At 37.7% G+C, this 20677-nt stretch overlaps 1 protein-coding gene and 3 non-coding genes across 4 annotated transcripts; 2 read left to right on the top strand and 2 right to left on the bottom strand.

Moving 5' to 3' along the window:
• Positions 1-956: 956 nt before the first annotated feature.
• On the bottom strand, positions 957-1028 carry Trnae-uuc (transfer RNA glutamic acid (anticodon UUC)). The gene has a single exon. It is a non-coding gene; the product is annotated as a tRNA-Glu (tRNA).
• A 4271-nt stretch (positions 1029-5299) lies between these two features.
• Trnae-uuc (transfer RNA glutamic acid (anticodon UUC)) lies at positions 5300-5371 on the bottom strand. The gene has a single exon. It is a non-coding gene; the product is annotated as a tRNA-Glu (tRNA).
• Positions 5372-12902: 7531 nt separating this feature from the next.
• Positions 12903-20455, top strand: LOC132789142 (dnaJ homolog subfamily B member 6). The gene is given in 9 exon segments (XM_060796930.1): positions 12903-13080; positions 17471-17681; positions 17746-17855; positions 17986-18246; positions 18585-18724; positions 18726-18789; positions 18857-19032; positions 19034-19170; positions 19251-20455. Coding segments are annotated over 8 exon segments (1059 nt in total). The 5' UTR covers positions 12903-13080; positions 17471-17616; the 3' UTR covers positions 19357-20455.
• Positions 15615-15686, top strand: Trnaq-cug (transfer RNA glutamine (anticodon CUG)). Its single transcript has one exon. It is a non-coding gene; the product is annotated as a tRNA-Gln (tRNA).
• Positions 20456-20677: the final 222 nt, after the last annotated feature.

Genomic DNA, 20677 nt, shown 5'->3' with positions numbered 1-20677 from the left:
CAAATGACTACGTTTGTTGTTGCCGTTGTCATTTGTTATTGAGGAGGGGGATTGTGTATCACAACTTGTGTGATTATTGTCATCATCATTGTTGTTTTTGTTGTTAATTCGCCTTTTTCGGCACAATCCGCAATTTGTTTGTCTTAAATTTGCCGTAATTAAAAATCAAATTGATTTTTCCGTTCGCAAATACAACAGCAAGAAAATAGACAACAACAAAAAAAGGCAATCAAATTGTCAGTTAGCAACAACAACAATAACAACGATTGCTGCAACAATGAAAAAGCAATTTTCGTATTAAACTGAGAAGCACAAAAAAAAACTCAGTCAAGGCATTTTTTTCTATTGTTGTTGTTGTTACCATTCGCTTGCCACACGTTTGTGCCTCGTGTTGGTTAGTTGCTGTGTTGCAACAATAAGCATGGCTAATTTTCGTTTTAACAAAAGTTAAGTACTCGACTCTTTAAGCATTTCTTGTTGTTAGCGAAACGGTTGTTGTTGTTATTATTATTTCACCGTAGCCCAGCAACAACAACATAAATGACAACCACAACGACAACGTCTATACGATCCAACGCAGCAACAACGAAACTGTTTATTTTCCTTTTGTGCTCGTTTCTTTTGCGTGGCGCTTAAACATTAACAAACATTTTTACTAGTTAACGTTCAACAACTAAGAAAGTATTGTAATAAATTTTCTTTTTTTTGCTTGTTAAATTGGTCAATTTGTATTACTTCCAATTTAGATTGGCCAACATTAGTAGTAAGCACCCAACATTTAGAAGTCAGTTGTTGACCGATCTTGGTAATAAGTTACTTAACATCAGCATTAGAATTTATATTACGTTTAATCTCAAGTCCCAAATTGGTCTTATATTAAAAAAAGAAAGAATTTAAATAGTATATATACATGTATTTTATATAAATAAATTTAAAAAATTGAATAAAAATATTACTTCCCATACCGGGAATCGAACCCGGGCCTTCTGGGTGAAAGCCAGATATCCTAGCCACTAGACCATATGGGATATATCTGACAAGATTTCAATATTTTGCCAAGTCAACCCGAAAGTCTATATAAATAAGTTCCAAAATATCAAATTGTTAGAACATATATCCATCTTTCACCCCGGAAGAACCGAGTTCAATTCCCAATATGGGAAATCTTTTGTTTGTATGAAATTCCATAAATTCGACGAAATCTTGAGAGTACTTAATTAAGTGCCATTTTATTACATACGCGAAGCTTTTTGATTAATGCGCTATTAATCAGACACATTTCCTCAAAGCTTCCCCTTTCATGAATACCGAAAATAAGCTGCACTTACGGTTGACCTGCACTTGAGCCAAAAGCTAACTTGATTGAAGTACCTTTATAATGAGTATCTGCCTCAGCCACTCATAATGCTATGGCTCACTCACATTAAACTGCTTCAGTTGCAAGCACGGTTGCATCTCAATTTCCGACTGGAAAAAAATGAAAGCATAAAACAGCAAATTCATCAAAAGTGTGGCAAGCAGCAGCAGCAAACAGAAAAACGTAGTATTAGTTGCTGCCGAGGTTGTTGTTGTTTTTTATTACCCGCCCACTTTTCACCGCCTCCGACTTTCCAAGCTAAATGCGGGCAGAGAGCAATTGAAACTTTTGTTGACTGTCTTTGGCTATTTGTTGTATGCCATCATCGCATCGTCTTCTTTTTGTCGTGTCTTGTCTTGCCTTGGTCTTCGTCATCAGAGATATATTCAGATATTAGAAGCGCGTGTGAGACGAGACGACATATGAAGCCGAAGCCGAAGCAGAAACACAAGCAAGAAAAACAAGTAAGAAAGTTACAGTCGAGTGTGCTCGACTGTGAGATACCCGCTACCCATTTTTAATAAAGGCAAAATATTGCGGTATCATTTTCAAAATATACCGAAAATACTAAAAAAATACTAAAAATATACCAAATGGTATATTTGGTATATCGATATAGTACACCATTCAAAATATACCATAGACGGCACAATGTACCAGATTGTCGGCCAAAGCAACTCAGACCCATAGTAAGTAGGCGTTTTTGCCCATACAAAAGTATTTCTTTAATAACTTCCACAATTTTCTTCTGATCGCAACAAAATTTTCAGGAATCATAACTACTATAGTAATTATTGTATATACCAAAATTCGCAACTCTAGCTTTAAAATTACGCTTGTTATTCGATTTTTTTGATTTGCGGGGGCGGAAGTGGGCGTGGCAAAATTTGAAACAAACTTGATCTGCGTGCAAACATAACAAATGCTGTCGAAAAAAAATTATAGCTCTATCTCTTATAGTCTCTGAGATCCAGTGTTTCATACGGACGGACGGACAGACACACAGACGGACAGACGGACATGGCTATATCGTCTCGGCTGTTGACGCTGATCAAGAATATATATACTTTATAGGGTCGGAGATGCCTCCTTCTACCTGTTACATACATTTCCTGCCGGCACAAAGTTATAATACCCTTCTACCCTATGGGTAGCGGGTATAAAAACAAGGAACAGCATACAAATTAACATTTTTATAGTGCTTTTTGTTGCCAGTTTGTGGCGCTGCTGCTTTGACAGCAAGAAAGCCAAGCCCAGAGAATCAGAGAATCGACAAGAGTAGCAGTGAAGCAACACAATAAAACAAAAAAGAGACGTTTAGTTTTTCTGTTTCTACTCTTTTTTTTTTTTTTGTCTTTTTTGTTCGTTATTTTCTTAAACATCAAATGTAAACGCCAACGCCAAGGCATGGCAACGTTTGTGTTTATTGTTAAACGAGTTGAGTTGAGTTTTTCAGCAAGAACAAAAAGCAACAGCTGCCTGCTGCCATCACCCTCGCTCTCTTCTATCTTTACTCGTAAGCTGCCAACCGAGTGCTGCCATCACCCTCGCTCTCTTCTAGCTTAAAGCTACGTTAACTGCATATTAAAGCTTTTGACGCTTGTTGCGTCGCCGCTGCTGCTGTTAAACCATCTTTATTGTTGTCGAAAGCTTTGTTTGTTCGCTTCTACTGCGTTGCCGCAAATCGGGATCCAATCAATTTGATGTGCCGTGGACGCAGGCGCTTAATTTCCTACAATATTTGCGGCAATTTACAATGTATATGGAAAAATCTTTCTTTTGGCGATTGTTTTTTCTTTTGCAAGTTTATGATTATATTTTTTTGGCACTGTTCAACGCCGTCCCGTCCGTTGTGACTACTGAAGCCTGTGACCGGAGGTGAAATCTCAGTTTTGATATTTCGGCCAGCCCATGGCAACTGGAAATAACAACAACAACTACGACGTCAAACTGTCTAAAACTGGCGATAAATGTGCGCAGATACTTTGGAGGTAGTTTGGCCGCGTTTGCAATTCGCATTCGCCGCTTTAAATGGACAACTGAGAGTGGGTCACACAGTCGACACACTGTTCAGCCAGCTGCTGGCGGCAACCAGAGAGACCAACGTAGCGATTATAGGGATGCGAATGGATACCCACAGACACACAAAGCCAGATTCAGATTCAGAGTGGAAAGAGACTCGCGAGTCGCGACTCCCAGACCGGTTGGCGCGATCGGCACGTTCATTCATTCGCCTTCAACATTTGCCGTCGCAATTCTTTCCTCAAAGCGTAAATATTTCAATTTATTTATTGGTCATGCGTCTTCTCGATACCACTTTCTACCCGGCGACGCTTCGCAGTCGATGGCGTCTGGCAGATGTATCTACATGTGTCGTGTCTTGACCATACCCAGAACCACAATCCGTGCACGAGTTTGAGCTGAAGCCCAGTCCGAGTTCGAACCCAAACCCGAACCCGGTTTTAACGCACGCAACGCCAATATAAAATCTGTGTCAACGGCCTTTGGCTTTGAGAGGGGCCCTTTTCTTAAAGTTTCGCCCACCTGGGGCACTGCAGACAGTGGGCGTGGCATTGTCGCCGTCTTCATGCGCGCATTTTCGTGTGCATATGAAAATGAAATGCAGCGAGTGAAAACGTTTTGCACTCTGCAAACAAAAGGCCAAAGAGGTGTGTACGACAATTCCAACTGCAAGCCATGCATGACCGACGTCTATTGTGCCACCTCCCAAAGTTGAGGGGGTAGCGGATGAGGTTGATGTCTGATTGCCGTGCCAAATGGTTAAAGAGAAAACTACCAATACCCAATTCTACCGTAGAAAATTTTAAACGTAAAAATTAGTGCAGTCACTAATTTCAGAGCCCATTTACAAATATATCTACGAAATACAGTGAAATCTCTATTGACCGGACACGCATGGTCGCATAATTTTTGTCGACCAACAGAAGTCCGCTCAATAGGATTCGCACAAGATTCTTAAGAGTATTTTGAAACTAAGTCTAACTTTGTCATTCATGTGTACATAATATTATATATGGGCAATTCTCAAAAAATGGTAAACCACGACCGAAAAAAAAAATCTTCACATTCATCATATTTTTTTGTATAATGTCATAAAGAAATATCCAAATTTTCATAATACAATGGATCCGTAGCATATCTCCGTTGTTTTTATAAAAAAATTTGCCTGCAAACTGAAAAAATGTAATTTTTTCACATTTAGCTACTTTTATATGCATTTTTTTGATTAATTATTTCACAAGAAAAACATAAGATATGTTTGCATTTTTTCTACCAAATCTCTTAATAGCAATCCAATAATAAGATAAAAAATGCAAAGTGAGCGAAAAAATGTTCAATTAACTGTTAATTTTTATTTTGCTTCCTATCTATGTTCAAATCGTACGTTTGCGACCGAAAACATCATTTTATTGTAATTGCTTCGCACTAAGTGCAAGCAGGTGAATGAAACTTCGCGTGTTAAGTTATTTTGGTATATATATTTTAAAAATAAAAAATATATATTAGAATATTATTATACTGGTAATTGCTTGGAGTTTTTATATTTATTTTCTAACATATGACTCTTCAGCTTTCTTTTCAACACTCAGTTAACTTTTAAAAACACCGCCACAAGTGTCCGCTGTATTTATAAAATGGAACCCATACAGTGTACGCCGAAAAAAACTTCCTCTGGGAAGTTTCACTGTATTCAATTAAAATTTAGCAAAAATTTATTTAGATCTAATTTCTTTTATTTCACTCGATTAAATTATCAGCGATTAAATTGAACATAAAATCTCAATGATTGGTTTTTCACAAATAAGCTCTTTTGATTATATTCCATTTAAATTCCACAGATCATAAGCACATCTATTATGAATTGGTATTTAAATATTAATATTTTATATAAAAAATTAAAAAAGTGGATAAAAATATTACTTCCCATACCGGGAATCGAACCCGGGCCTTCTGGGTGAAAGCCAGATATCCTAGCCACTAGACCATATGGGACTCCGAAATCTGCTCGGAAAATTTCAAACTAGATGAATTTACCGTAAAAATAGGAAATAGTCTTTATTAAGAGGATGCTTATGCTTTCCATATGGAGAGCCAATTTTATGCCGTATCGGTAACAGAAACATTTGTATGCATCTGAAAGTTAGTTTGAAGTGCTAAGCTTTGTAAATATCTTGATTGGCAGCATTGTTTGTTGATTTGGATTTTGTTTTTATATTGTGTACCTTTGTATTTTCAGAGTAGATTTCTTTTACCTATTGATGATTACTTGAGGTTATCCCCTCGACTGGCCCGCCTACCCTTCGTCTTTCATTAATTACCAAAACGAGTATTCGAGCATTGAGCACCGGTCGGTTGAGGTTTGGTTTCTTCGTTTTTGTGAGCTGTCAGCTCGTGTAAGATAAATTGAATGAATCTCCTCTGGCTGCACTTGAAGCGCACATAAAAATTGTTGCCTGTCAGCGTTATCATTCCTCTGCCCCTTTCCACAGAAAGTCGTCAAGATTTGTAACTACCGTTGCAACTGTATTTACTCAGTGAAAATCTTGTAAAAATTCATTTAATTTACTAACTTTGAATGACGAATCAATCATTGCGTATGCTTAGCTTCGGCTATTTAAATTAACCGGTTCGGTATATCTCCCATACCAACTGGCGCTCACATCTGCCAGATTGCTTAATGAGCGGTGGGGCACTTGTCTTGTCTGCCCGCAGAATAGAGTACGAAAAAAGCAAGTCTAATGTAAAACCCACTTTCGTGACTGGGCAGTCCAGCCTGTCAGTCGAACCATCGTGTGTCTGCCTCTCAAGTCCATCGTCATATGATAGGGTTTATGTTTTCTCCACGGGAATTGTGAGAAAGTCTGTAAACTGACAGGCAGATATGTGGCGCTTACACGTGTCTCAACTTATTACAAATGTATTTCATTAATGAGGCACAAGCAGCTTATGCCTAATATTATTGGTTATTTAATTAAGCAGATGATTTGTGTAAATAATACATTGATGTCATACATTACTGTAGATTGAAGAAAATTTTCTGGACGACAATCTGATAGTGAACGATATGAAAGAGTAAATAAATCGAAGTGCACTCGAACATACTCCAATTAGTCACGAAATAAAAAAGCGAGTTGTATGTGGTATATTCTTGGTATGATGTCATTTAATTTGCTGATGAAAGAATTGAGATTGGAATTGCCTAATCACAAGACTTGTATATAAATACTCGTTATAATAGCTGCCCAGCATTGCTACTTGAATGCTTTTGAAGCTCTACTTAAGAATATACATATTCATTATTCGCAATCATAATCAGATATCAAAGGTCTCCAGATGTAATACTCGCTTCATTTAACTTCTCACTTCAATGTGTAATTAAATAATGAAACCTTAAAAATGTATGTAAATTGGGGAGAAGAGAACATTTTACACTTAAATGGATAGCTATGAATATAATTTGATATACGCTGAGTAAACCTGAAAGCGAAGGTCTTTAATATATGGCATGTTAGAAGAGTAATCATAAATTGTAGACGTAACACGTAGAGCAGCTTAATCAGATTCTCACCACCACAATGTCTAATAATAATAATAATTTCTAGCATTGTTCCTTGTTTTGCTTTTAATACTACTTGCGCAAAAATTAACTTTAATACTTTTTGTGGTTTCATTTCAATTTGCAAAACATTTTTTTGGTGGTCGGGTCGACTTTGTTGTTTGCATGTTTGCCAAATCTTTTATCATTGTGTCATGTCCAATGTCGCGAACGCGCACACAAAAGAGTTAAATACATGTACATATATTCATTGAGGAAGAGAGAAAAAGAGACAGACACACAGACAGAGAGGAAGGGTAAATGAAGTTGCTGCCTTGTTCAAGGTGAGGCGCGTGTTTCGCTGAGACGACTGGAAATGGAACAAAAACGACGCGACGCGAGTCGTCGTTTGCAATTAGCTAAAACACTTTCAATATCTTTGACTTGTCGCATGTTAGTTTGTTGACCAGCACTGTAAACTCGGCTTGCAGTCAAGTTGATCATTAGATTATAATTACCTTTTGCGACATGCAATTACTTTTCAATTATAAATTTATTACCCATCATCAACGAACTTTGTTTTTGTGATGCTTTATGACTAGTGCATTCAATTACATTAATTGCTTTGAAAATTGAGTTCGTTTTCTTGTCTTGCGGCTGGCAAACAGATAAACTTGTTCAACACTGAAAATCATAGTGAACGCTATGCTCAACTGCGACTGCTCCGTTCCGACTCAACTTTCATTTTGTTTATGGTCTTCATTTAAACTATTTATAATAATTACCACAACAAACATAAACCTACAACAAAAACCCCGAGAAAACCAACAAACAAGCAGCAAATGATGCGCCAGCTATAAAAAAAACAGCTCGTTCTTGTTACTTTTTCTGTTGTTGTTGGTGTTGCTGACAGCGCGTGAGCGGGCAAAAAGATTTGACTCAGAGTCAGAGGAGACGTAACACTGGCACCCAACTTGAACTGACCAAGCGAACCAACAACAACAAAAACAAAAGAGTCGTCGCAGCGTCTGCTGCCATGAGGCGATGATGATGATCATCAACTGAGTGAGCAAGTAGCCGAGTCAACGCCTGCTAGTTGACCTCAAAAGTAACTTGTACTCGAGATTGGGTGTAGATTGCGACTACTTGAAAGCATTTATTCGTTGCACTAGTCGGAAAGTTGGTGAAAAGCCTGATGGAACGATCAGAGGTTAGCGTTGATGTACTTTATAAACTGGAAAAGCTTCTAATGCATGACCTAATTTTTTAAAAGTAATGCAATAAAATTCTTTAAAAATGGGGAAGTCGTATTGATTTCTAAAAGAAATTTGTATATTCTGAATTTCCATCCAGTTTATTATGTATGATTGATTTCGAAAGAAAAATAAAATAAAAAAATTTTAGGGAAACAATTCTAAAAAACAAAAGGCACACGTAGAATATTAAAATAAACTTAAAAGACTGCGATGATTTATGTGATGGTCTTAAGTTTAGGTTGTACTATCTCACGGCTATTATTCGAGAAGCTCTTCTTTTTTGTTTGCTGTGGTTTTCCGCTACACTTGTTGGTTGAACCCAACCAGCATATCAGATTTCAAAGCTTGAGCCCTCAGCTTTAACTCCCCCTTCTCAGCGTAAGTTCCATTTGATTCTGTTAACGTCTTTTTCCGCGCTTTGTTTATGCCCCGATGTGGTTAGTAGTGTTTTATCTAATTGGGAAATTATGTTACTGCCAACGTTTAGATAAAGAGATGATACTTAACCAGTACGTGCCCCAAGTTGTGCAACACGATTTAGACCAACTGTTGGATTCGCGCTTGGTAGCAACTTTCGCCACTAAAAATGTTTTAACTGCCTACAATTTATGTACTTACATACAGCCGACTATATGTGCTTTATAGTCCACGCTTGTAATTCGATTGTCCGACGAGAGGTATGCGATCATTTTTTTGTTCATTTTTTGTTTCAGCTTTAATCACATGTTTCCGTTTCGTTGGCCAAAGTCTTTGGGTTGATGCAGTTTTGCGGTTTTTTGCTTAGTTTGCGCTTTAATAACTTCATTGTCAATGCAACAAACGGGTGCACAACGCAGAACCTGAACATGTGAGCATACATAACTTTCTACATACCCTGTAAATGTTTGTTGAATCCTTAACAACATCACTAGATATAATATCAAATATTAAAGAGAGTGAGGTTTATTTTCATGATGCCAGCTAATATACTCATTCACCTAGTTTTACAGAGTATTTGAAACAAAACAGAGAATGCAAGATAGGTTTATCTAGTGCAGCAGCAGCAGCAACAAAGAGTGCAACAGCGCTTGACTTTTCCAAAAGCTCATTGTCCATGCTCAGCCTGCGGCTGGATCAGACTTGATCTAGATGTGGAAGTGGATACCGCCAACGTTTGGACTTGGCTTGACTTACGCTCTGTGTGTCAGCACAGTAGTCGTCGTTGGATGGCGTTTATATCACGATCTGGAACGTCATCGTCTGCCGGATTTATGGAGCTGCATACAAGGAAGCTAGCACAAGGTGAGGGGCGATGTTACAATCGCTTCGAGCCGAGTGATCTGCCGCAAAAAAACATTAGATACATTGGCTCCAAGAAGTAGAAGGAAGCTTGTTAGAGTTGCCGGGTTGATTTCACAAATCAGAAACGCAATTATAAATGTCTCCATTGAGATCATCATCCGCCTGACTGACTGTCCGCCATTCTGTACATATGTATGGTTGCTTGATCTCTATCTACAGGTTTTATATGATCGCATTGCTGCGATTAATGGTGGGTAGTTTTTATGTGACCGCCGTCAGTCCGCAACAAAGCTGACTTTACCTTATTTAGTTCTTTACCGTATTTTAGTATTTATGGGCGCATGACTCTCCAGTCACACAGCCACAGCATCGACGTCGTCATCGTCATCATTACACCCGCACAAGTGTTTGCCTTCGACTCGTCTCTTCCAATCCGGGAGCTTTCTTTTACCAACCTTGATTAGATTAGATCAGAATCGCATCATGAGATGCGAGAAAGAAGTGTTTGAACTTCGACCTCTCGGCAATCTTTTATCAAGCTAATTTATCATTTATCATACAGATCAAGATAAACTTGAAATGCCATTTCTTGGAAGCTGACCATTTTTTTTTTAGCTCGAATTTTATAAAACTCATTTGAACATTGTTTTTATTGTTTTGGGTTTTCTTAAATATTTTGTTGTTGAGAATAAATTAAAAATAGTATATAACAGTATTTAAGCAATATTATGCACAATGGATGCATATCACAGCCTAATGACATACATACAAATTGTAATCTATTGAGAAAATCTAACAAAACTATGCCCTTAATCAGGGCGTGTTATTTTAATGGTATTAGTATAGCTCGGTCGATTCCCATGTATTTCTGTTGACGAACTAGCAAACCACAAAACCACAGCCCAACCTAAAGAACATTTGGAAAAAAAGCAGAAGTACAGACGGGTATGCTCGACTGTAAGATACTACAGAAAGAAAAACGTTTAGGGAATTCAATAAACAAACATTATCAAATAGTGCACAAAAATTTGGTAAACTTATATAGTGCTCCGATAAAAATACCTTTATCGCCTACCATGCGTTTTAGTTATACCCTTCTGCCTTCGGGGTATCGGGTATACAAACACATAAAGCCTACAAGAATTACATAGACAATTTCGAAATTTACATTGAATTGATTTAATTTATGCGCTGGAACTGAACGCTCCAGCAAATTGATTAGAAGCCGCCCCCCGCAAGCGAACAAAAGGAAGAATGAGATAGAAAGAGCCAGAGAGAGATAGAGAAGCATAAACATAATAAAGGGCCCCCAAGCGATAGGAGCGCCCAGTGCTATTACAAAAGTTTCAAATGGTTTTCAAGCAGTTCCATATCGAACGAATTGCCAGCTGCTTACACTCAATGCACTGATGAATCAGTAGTTGTTGTAAGCTTTACACCAAAAAACAAAAAGAAAATGGAAATGAAAATGAAAAGCTGCTGGGTCGTTTGTCTTTGTTATTATTGTGATCGAGGCATATCTTAAAAATAGATACATTCCCACGCCCACGTGTCTATTTCTAGGTCTCGATTGTTGTTACTCACATACTCAAAGTTACTTTTGTTGTTGCTCTTGTTGTTGTTGCTGTGCTCTGCATCTGTAGGTTGTTATTATATTATTATGGTTTCGTGGCATTGCATTGTGTGTGTTTTCTCGTTTGTTTTGTTTTGTCTCAGCTCCCAGATTGTGCAATTTGGCGCGTTTCCACCTTTCGCTTTCCACTTGGTTTGTTCTCTTCTCACCACGCCCGCTTCCCCAACACACTTTCCATTGCAATTTGCAATTTGCCTTTTGCATCGTGTCATTAATTTGTGGTATTTTGGCTGTGCTCTCTTTCTTTTGTAATTGTTGCCACTTACCACTGTTCCAATTCCACGCATTCACCTCAACCTCACCGATTTCAATTGGCAGCGTTGCCGGTAAGTGTGATTGTGCCGTTTGATTTCTCATTTCTTCCGCAATATTTCTAGACGTTTAACGTTTCTCTCTCGCCAATTTGTTAACATATCCTACAAATTATTTTGTCGGTTCTGGGTATACTAATTTGTCAGGCTGCTTTTATTAAATTCAATTCTCTTTTATACGATCCCACATTATCCATTACATCCTCTCCGATTTAAATCACTTATTATTATCATTTACTGGGTATCTATAGCAAGATAACTTGTTTTATACACACATGTCTATATACGAATGTATATTCTTTTTATAAATTTTAATTTTTCCGCAAACTTAAAAATAAACGCAAACACACAGACGAACACATACATATGCAAATATACTAATATATCTGTATATAAAGTGTAAAATTTATAAACTGAAAGATTTTTGCACGAATTTCTTACTCGGCAAAAATCATCACCACCTGCTGGTTAAACTGCACATTGGGTTGGAATATCGTATTTAATATGCAGACATAAAACTTTCATTTTAACAAGGCAGGTCGTGACTAGAAAAGCTTATGGAACTGTAGAATCAGTTCTGGAATTCGATACCAGACAGCTGTTCCTCACTCGAATGGGAGAAAATTGAGTTAACACTCTTTTTATTAATTTAATTAATTGATCAATTCTTTCATTAGTGGATTCGCAACACTGTGCGGCGTTAGCGATTCACCCGCTGCTTGGCCGGCAGTCTGCCGCTCTTCTCTTCTCAATCTCTCACACACCTCGCCGAGGTGCTTAGTGTGAGGGCTAAAATTAAATATTCAAATTTGTTATGTTAACATTTTGTTGCTGCGCTCTGCCGCCTCAAAGATACAGCATATAAACTCTGACTATAAAATTTATATATATTTGAAATGCAAATTTATAATCAATATTTGTTAGTAGATATACATTTATTTATTCGCATTATGTGTTAGTATTGCTTGCCAAAAAGAGCTAGTAGGTATTAAAGCTAATAGCAAATTTCCGCTGAATGAATGAATCACAATGATATCTTCTTAGAAAGGGGGTAAACCAGGCAAAATAAAAATAAAAACAAAAAATAACCAACATTCACTTTAACTGAGTGATCTGCGCGTCATCGAGCTTTTGATTGTGTCAAGCGCTCTCTACTATGTTGATAAGGTAAAGCACACACATTCCGAATGATGGAATGATAAAAACGAAAACGAAACAAAGCGCTGCAAATATTGCAAAAATTCACGTATGTAATTACTTCCGGTTCACTGCAGCTACGCATACAAAATTGCAACAACAATAGGTGAATGCATATTGAACGAATGCGGCGCCGGCGTCGATATTACTCACACACACACACGCATAGATAGGCACTCTTACTCACTCTCTTTCTCTCTATCTTCTCCCACTCAGTTAGTCAGATATGGCAACGCTGTGAGTGGCGTCTTTGTCAGCTGCTTTGAACTACTAAGAGATCTGTGCGCTCAGTCCTAAACGATTCATTGCCGCGTTCGTGCGCGTTCCTAGCAGAGCTTTGATTTATTGTTGTTGCTGCTGCTGCTATATTTGTTAATAATGTTTGTGCAACCAACAATAATAATAATAACAACTGCATCGATACCTACGACAACTACGACAAATAAATCGACGATTGCAGCAAGAGTTTTCGCTGGCTAATGTAAAGTGTGAGTGAGTCGTTGTTGTTGTTGTTGTTGTTTACTTCTCTCCGTTGCTGCTTTTGCTTGCGTGACTTTTCTTAAGCGCCCCCCGTACATATATGTGTGTGTGAGTGTGAGTATGCGAGTACAAATGCGCAACGTTTTCTTATCGCGCGTTTTGCTTTGCGTCGGCCTATCAGTTTTCATTTTGCCATTGCATGTGTGTTTGTGTCTGTTGCATTTGCACAAGAAGTGGGTTATGGCAAAATGAGGAGCAACAACAATTACAGCTAGACGAGGAAAATCAATCAGAAAAGTGGCTCAGCACGCAGAGCGTGTAATTAACACGCAACCAACTGTTGCCCAATGTTCCCTCTTGCTCTGCCTCTTCTGCTGCAGCCGCGAAGATTTTGTTGATTCGCGATCAATTGTTGCACTTCAGCTCAGCTAGAGCAGCTGATTGTGTCGTGTCATGTTTGTTTATCAACGCAACAACGTCCCCACAATTACACTTTAATTGAGTGCGTATGAGCGAGTAACAGGCAACAACAACAGCGTTTATAAACAAACATGTTGCAACAACAAACCGCGAAATGGGAAAGTGTGAAAATCTTCTCAGCAGTCTGGTAGTGCGTGCACACGGTATTTGTGTCTATCGAACGATGCCGAAGCCGATGCCGATGCTGATGCTGATGCCGTTGCCAATGGTGATGTAATTTGCATATCTAACAACAACTGGCAAAAGCAGCAGCAACTCTGCAAGCCACACAACCACAAAGCAACCACATGGGCAGCAACAACCATTAACTACACATACATAATTTTTGGAGCGGTTTCAGGTTTGATGCCCACCATTGCGTAGGCAGCGCAAGCGCACTGAATCTTGTTGTTGAAATACCCTGGATATTGAACTTAGAGACAAGAAGTCTCATTACTGCATTCACACGGTCAACTCATCTTTAACGTCTTCAAATTTTATAGACAATCCTAGAACTGTAAAACTTTTATATCGTGCATAAAAATGTACAAATTTTACCAAATTTATTCCAATCAATTAAAAATAAAATCTGAAAAAGAAGATAATATATATTCTGAAGTTTTTGTTGACCCGTTGCACAAGTCTAAAATAGGTATCAAATAAAGACAACTTTAATACGAATAAGACAAATCTTATGAAATTTCAATAGATTAATCCCATTGGAAAAGTATTCTATTTTCGGGCGACAACAATATAAATTTATTTCAAGAAATTTTTTTCTTTTGGAATGTTTTTTATCTCACTTTAATATAAATGTTAAATCTATTGACATTATCTAAGAAAGTGAAAGAGAATGGAGAAAATATTACAAATTGAAAATAATAAATAAGAATGCTAAATTACGGATGTTGCCAAATTTTGAAAGAATAATCGTATTGGAAAAGTTATAGTCATGAAGACAGCAAATTGAGATAACTTTCAACAAAGTTGTTGCTTTTAAAATGTTTTCATATTTCATATAAATGTTCAAGTTGTAGACGTTAGATGTTTAAATGTCATTTAATGCGATGTAAACTGTAAGTTTTGCTGATTGTTACTTCTCCATATCATAATGCAGCAAGTAGCTTGAGTTGCAGGGTATTTTCCATTTACTTCACCTGGCAACCATTCCTCTTGCCTGGCCTGCCGGCTATTGGAGAAGGCAAACAAACAATAAACAAGCGAATGCCTTAAATGCCAGCACCACGCCCACTCAACGGGTGGTTGGCATACTGAATTAAAGCAAGTGTCAATCCGATGAGATAGTCAGTCAGTCAGTCGACAGATTTGCTGCGATTTGAGTCAGCAGCTGTGAAATCCAAGTCATCAACCAGCAGCGGGTCTCTGCTCCATCTTCCCCCAACCCTATTACCCTCTCACTCTCCCTCTCGCTCTCGCTCTCCATTCGTTCGCTGACGTGCGACCGGCGAGACGAGTCAAGACAAGACAAGACAAGACGAGTGTGTCATACAGATAGTCTGGTCAGGCCAACCAAAAGCAAGTCGGTCGACAACGTTGACGCTCTCGTATTCATCGTCGTCGTCGTCATTTGCTGCTTTTAGACAATGCTACAAGTTCCTACACCTACGACCTAGAATATGCCGAATATGTCAACAGGTATATAGACACTACATACATACATATGTACATATGTACGTATTTACGTGTACTCTATATGTATAATCAATTTCTAAATGCCTCTATTCAACTAGCGTATGTGTTTGGTGAAAATTGATTATTCAACATAATCGCGTTGACATTTCCATTTCATTTCTAACAATGGTATTCAACAAAAAATAAAAAGAAAAAAGTCATTAGAGTTTTTTGTTTAGTCTTTGTTGTAAACTTTGAGCTAGCGTCCTTTGTTTTGAGTTTCTTGTTCTCAATGCCCTGAGCCATTGTCATCATTTAAAAGTTGAGGACAAAGTTCAATCAGCTGCATTGAGTGAGACAGTGATTGTCCTTCTCTGTCACTCTTATCCCAGCATGCGCAGTGCGTTGCTCTCTCCCTGATATGTGCCAAGTTAGCGAAGCTGGCCAAGTTGGTTCCATGGTGTAATGGTTAGCACTCTGGACTCTGAATCCAGCGATCCGAGTTCAAATCTCGGTGGAACCTGGCACTCAATTTTTATTATTTCTGATTTCTGCTTGCAACATTTTTTGTTATCTAAAAACAGTGCAATCCAACATTGAGTGATTGATTGAGTGACTCAATGTTTACGTGCCTCAGATAAAAAACATAAAATATTTAAAAACTGTGCATTTGTGACAGACACTGTTGAAAGGACACTATTGAAAGGATGAGATTCACAGGAAAACTGGTAATAATTAATAGAAGTTTGAATCTAATCTTTCCCAAAAGAAGAATATACATATATATTTAACTGTATATTCATTTTTAGATCAAAGTTCTGCCCAGATAAATATAGCATTATTTAACCATTTTCGCCTGCTGATAAACTTGACTATCGAATGCGATTAGCAGAATTTTAAACCCACATTTTTCCATACATGCTTCAAGTGTACATATATTTTGATTTATATTTTTATCTTTCTCTTTTGTGACGTATATATGGCTTAAGTTAAATAGTTTGCTATCGTAAATGCGTGAAATTTATTACATTTTATAATATGTACGAAGAGCAACACACACGCTTCATATAAATTAGATAAAAATAAATAAAAGACTCTGTAGGTGACTGTGCTCGGTTTTATGATACCTGATAATATTTTATTAATGTCGAATCAGTGTAGCTGCACCTGATTGAATAACTTTAATTTGTATTACAAACTTGATATAGTTTTCATTTAGCGAACATAAATATATATCAGCTAAATAAACGAAAAATAAATAAATAATAATAATAAATAAACGAAAGAACTCAGCAAAGCAACCCACGCTGTTCAACACTGACACAACGTAACGAAAAAAAAAACTTAACGAAACGGTCAGTCACACTTGTGCGTATGTGTGTTAAGCTTAAGTGCCGCAATAAAGTTTGTCACTCAGCTACGGGGCTAATTTGTAGAGCACTTTCGTTGGCAACACAGAAACAATTGACACAGATTAGCTTACAGCAACGATTAACAACAACAACAGCAACTTTAACAGCAAGTCGGATAAATGAATTGGCGTTGTAATTTTATTTGATAGAAAAAATAAAACTAAAAGAGAATTGTGTCAAGGAGTCTGCATGAAATCAAATTAAATGAAATTAGCGACTATTTTGCACGAAAATGTGTGTGAGAGAAACAATGGGACTAGAGATGGGCGCCAATAGCTCAATTGCTGCGAGTAGCGTGAAGCCAAAGCTAACAACAAACAAACATACCTTCATAACATGTTTACATGCGCGTGAATGAGACAGAGAGACAGACAGTCACTGTCGCTGCTTCCAGCGCGGTTGCTGAACGCCCTACACATGCGCACTTTGCTGCCACTGTCCTCACCCCGAAAGCTCGCGTGTGTCTCTCGAAGTGTGTGTGTGTGTGTGAGACTATGTGGGCGACGCGCATTATGAGAATGAGGTTTTCGTACGACATTGAACTCGAAATGTGGGGCTGAAGAACGGCGAAACAAACGAAGCAAGCAAAAAAAAAAAAAAAACTGAAGCAACAAAACAAAAAATCGTGCTGCCTTTTCTTGCACATACTTGTATAATATGAAAACTGAGCACGAGCACGAGTACTTTGTTATTTTGTTTATGCTGTTGCTTGCCTTGTTAGTAGGCATTGTGTTGCTATTCAAAATAACAATTAGGAAGAAACCCGAAAAAGTAATAACATTTATTTTTTTTGTTTTGCTAAATGCTGCTTCTTTAACGGTATTTTGATCCTAACTCTTTTTTTGTAGTTTCGAACTAATTTATGTATTACTCTTATTGGTTTTGTCTATTGCAGTTGTGCTTGAGAAGTTTGTGGAACGAGAAGCGATTTTAGAAAAGCAGACCATTGAATCAAAGGAAGCCGAAGCAACAAAGTGTTCCTAGGTTATAACACAATCCACACGCACGCACACACATATAATCCACAAGCCACATAACAAAATGGTGGACTACTACAAAGTATTGGATGTGGCTCGCACTGCCACAGACAGTGAAGTGAAGAAAGCGTAAGTAAAAAGTAGAGTCACAAGGCTGAAGCCTGAAATGAAATAAATTTTTGCTATCACACAGGTATCGAAAGTTGGCTCTTAAATGGCATCCTGACAAGAATCCCGATAACCTCGAGGAGGCCAACAAACGTTTTCGAGAATTATCAGAAGCCTATGAAGTGCTATCCGATGGTAAGTGTGAACTTTCAAGGGAGTAATGGGAATTTGAATGGGGAAAAAAGCAAGAACAATGTGTTTTTTATTGCTGTTGCGTATATTTGATGCATATAGTATGTATATATGGATATGTATGTGTATGTAGCTCGTAAGCGAAGGATCTACGATGCCAGATCCACGCTGCACAAATCATCGGCAAGCAGCAGCGCCAACGCCAGTACCTCAAGTGGTTACTATTCGCGTTATCGCAGCAGCGGCGGATCAGCCTCGTCGGCGGGTCGTGACTATGACTATGACTATCATTATCCCAGCTATGGGTCGAGTTCTGGCGCAAAGCGAGGGAATCGCTATCAGGCGTTTACCTTCCGCAACTTATTCGAGGGCACGCCGTTTCACAAACTTTTTGGTAAAGGAGACTTGACACCTTTTTTAAGGTTATGCCGTTTTGTTGTTTGTTTGTTTTTTGTACTGGTTTGATTTTGTTTATTGACTGGCAATAACCTTGATGCGCACGACATTGTATTTTTGCATAAGTGGCGAATTAATGCTACCACCCGCAGCCCACAATAAATACCACTCTTCATTTCTTCATCATCATCAACATCAGCAGCAGCTGAAACAGCAGCAAATTGTTTGGGCCTCGTCTAATACGCAGCTAGAAAGTTTTCTACTAAAATCCAATTCCAACAACATGTATTTGCTTTTATTGCCAATAAACTAAACATAACTATCGAAATTTTGCAGAGAAGAAACGCCGCATTTACGATGAGTACGGAAAGGATGGCCTAGGAGATCGGGCACAAAGCCGCTCACATGCCCGTCATCATTACACACACGACTTTGATGACTTCGACATCATGGGCGGTTTTCCATTTGTGTTCCGACCCCCCCGAAGAAGTTTTCCGTGAATTCTTTGGCGGTAATGCGCCCTTCGCCGACTTTTTCAGAGGTGAGTAAGAAATCAGTATCATCATCACTTTCAAACTACAAATACATTATTGTGTCCACAATTGCAGATGCCAATGGCTATTCACAGTCGAATGGCGCCACAAGCAGCAGTCGACGTCATGGCGGCCACACTACTCATAATATTGGCGGCAACATTGGCGGCTCAGCTCGACATCATCATCACCATCAGCACAAATTGGCGAGCCCGTTTGGGGCGCCCATGCTCAATTATTCGATGATGGATTTTTTTCATGCCCACCGGCGGTTTCACTTCCTTCACCGCCAGCAACAGCGTCGCTGGTGGACACCACAGCAATGGCGCTGTCAAACGCACGTCCACCTCAACGGTGTTTGTCAATGGCAAGAAATTGATGACCAAACGGTGAGATTGATACATTTACTCAATTACACTCTACGTATACTTAATTCACATTTTTGTTTTGATATTTTCTTGTATTACAGTGTCGTCGAAAATGGGAAGGAAACTGTCTTTTCATATGAAAATGATGTCCTTAAATCAAAGACTGTGAATGGAGTGTCCCAAAAGCTCTCTTCAATAGCGAATTAATTATACAATAACATTAACAAACAAACAATGGGAAACAACACAAGGAAATTAAACAGAATCCAATGCATCGACGGCAGATGCGGCGATGGATGTAACATCAAACCACAACAATAACAAAGAAGTCATAAATTTAAATCAAACATTTAATGAAACGGTTAACTTCAAGAACCTGATGAATAACTAAGATTATGCTTTCTTAATGCTTCGATAATATGTTTAAACAAATTATTCTACATTAGAATTTAGTTATTTTTAATGGAATTGTTTTGAATGAAATGAACAGGAGAAGCAACAGCAACAACAACAACAGACAGCAGCAGCAAGCAACAAGATCGACAACAACTAAAGAATGCCAAGCTAGGACAACAACAAGATTACCATGAACAACAGAAATAGCGACTTGAATGGCAGTTATTTAAATTACTTGTGAAAGGCCAATTGTTTGAGTGCGATTTGATTCGAAATTCTGAACACTTGCAATTCAAATTGTTGTCAAAAGTTTCGAACAAAATGCCTGAAAATGAATGGCCGAGAACAAAAAGCAACAAAGAAATAAATCGCTAAAAAGAAAAACCAACTGGAATGCTAAAAACGCTTAAGCAATTTAGTTGATAAGTTTTAGGGAGGGATGCTAGTGTGTGGGCGTGGCTGTTCAATCCAATGTGTAACTGTTTAATGTATGTATGTAGTTATCTACCATTAGTCAATTAAGTTGCCACAATACTAAAAGAACCAACAACAACAATACAAATGCGACAATGAAATTGGCAGATTTAAAACTCTTAAAAATCGAAAATGCTAAATCTTTTGAGTTGCTCTTTTTGTACATTATAAAAATGCATAAATTAAAAAAATACATAATTATATAGTTACAATATTAAATGAATGAAAGAGAAAACAAACATTTCTGACATTGAATGTTTATATTTAAAAATAATTTAAACTTTACTTTCTTAGTCTGTAGTCGTTTTTTAAATGCTTAAGCTTAAGATATTTCTCACATAACCTAAACAAAAAACAAATGATGAATATATTGTATTGAACAGAATGAGAGACACAAAAAAAAACTAATCATAATCGCCCACAATATAATACTGTGTTTTTAGTAGATCATTCACATTTAAAAAAGTAAATTGGAAAAAAGAAAACAAAAAAATATTAAAGATAAAAACACATGCGATCAATTATTAAACTAAATCTTTTATTTTAACATCCCGCTCTTTGCATTTCTATAGCAATGTTTTATCGGAGGGTGATCGCGATAACATTGTCAGCGATTTTTCCAGTGTGACCAATCTGCATATATTTTGTGCTGCAAAAA

The sequence above is a fragment of the Drosophila nasuta genome, chromosome 3 (assembly GCF_023558535.2).
Source record: "Drosophila nasuta strain 15112-1781.00 chromosome 3, ASM2355853v1, whole genome shotgun sequence".
In the NCBI taxonomy this organism is placed as follows: domain Eukaryota; kingdom Metazoa; phylum Arthropoda; class Insecta; order Diptera; family Drosophilidae; genus Drosophila; species Drosophila nasuta.
This window is presented reverse-complemented; position numbering and strand designations above follow the sequence as displayed.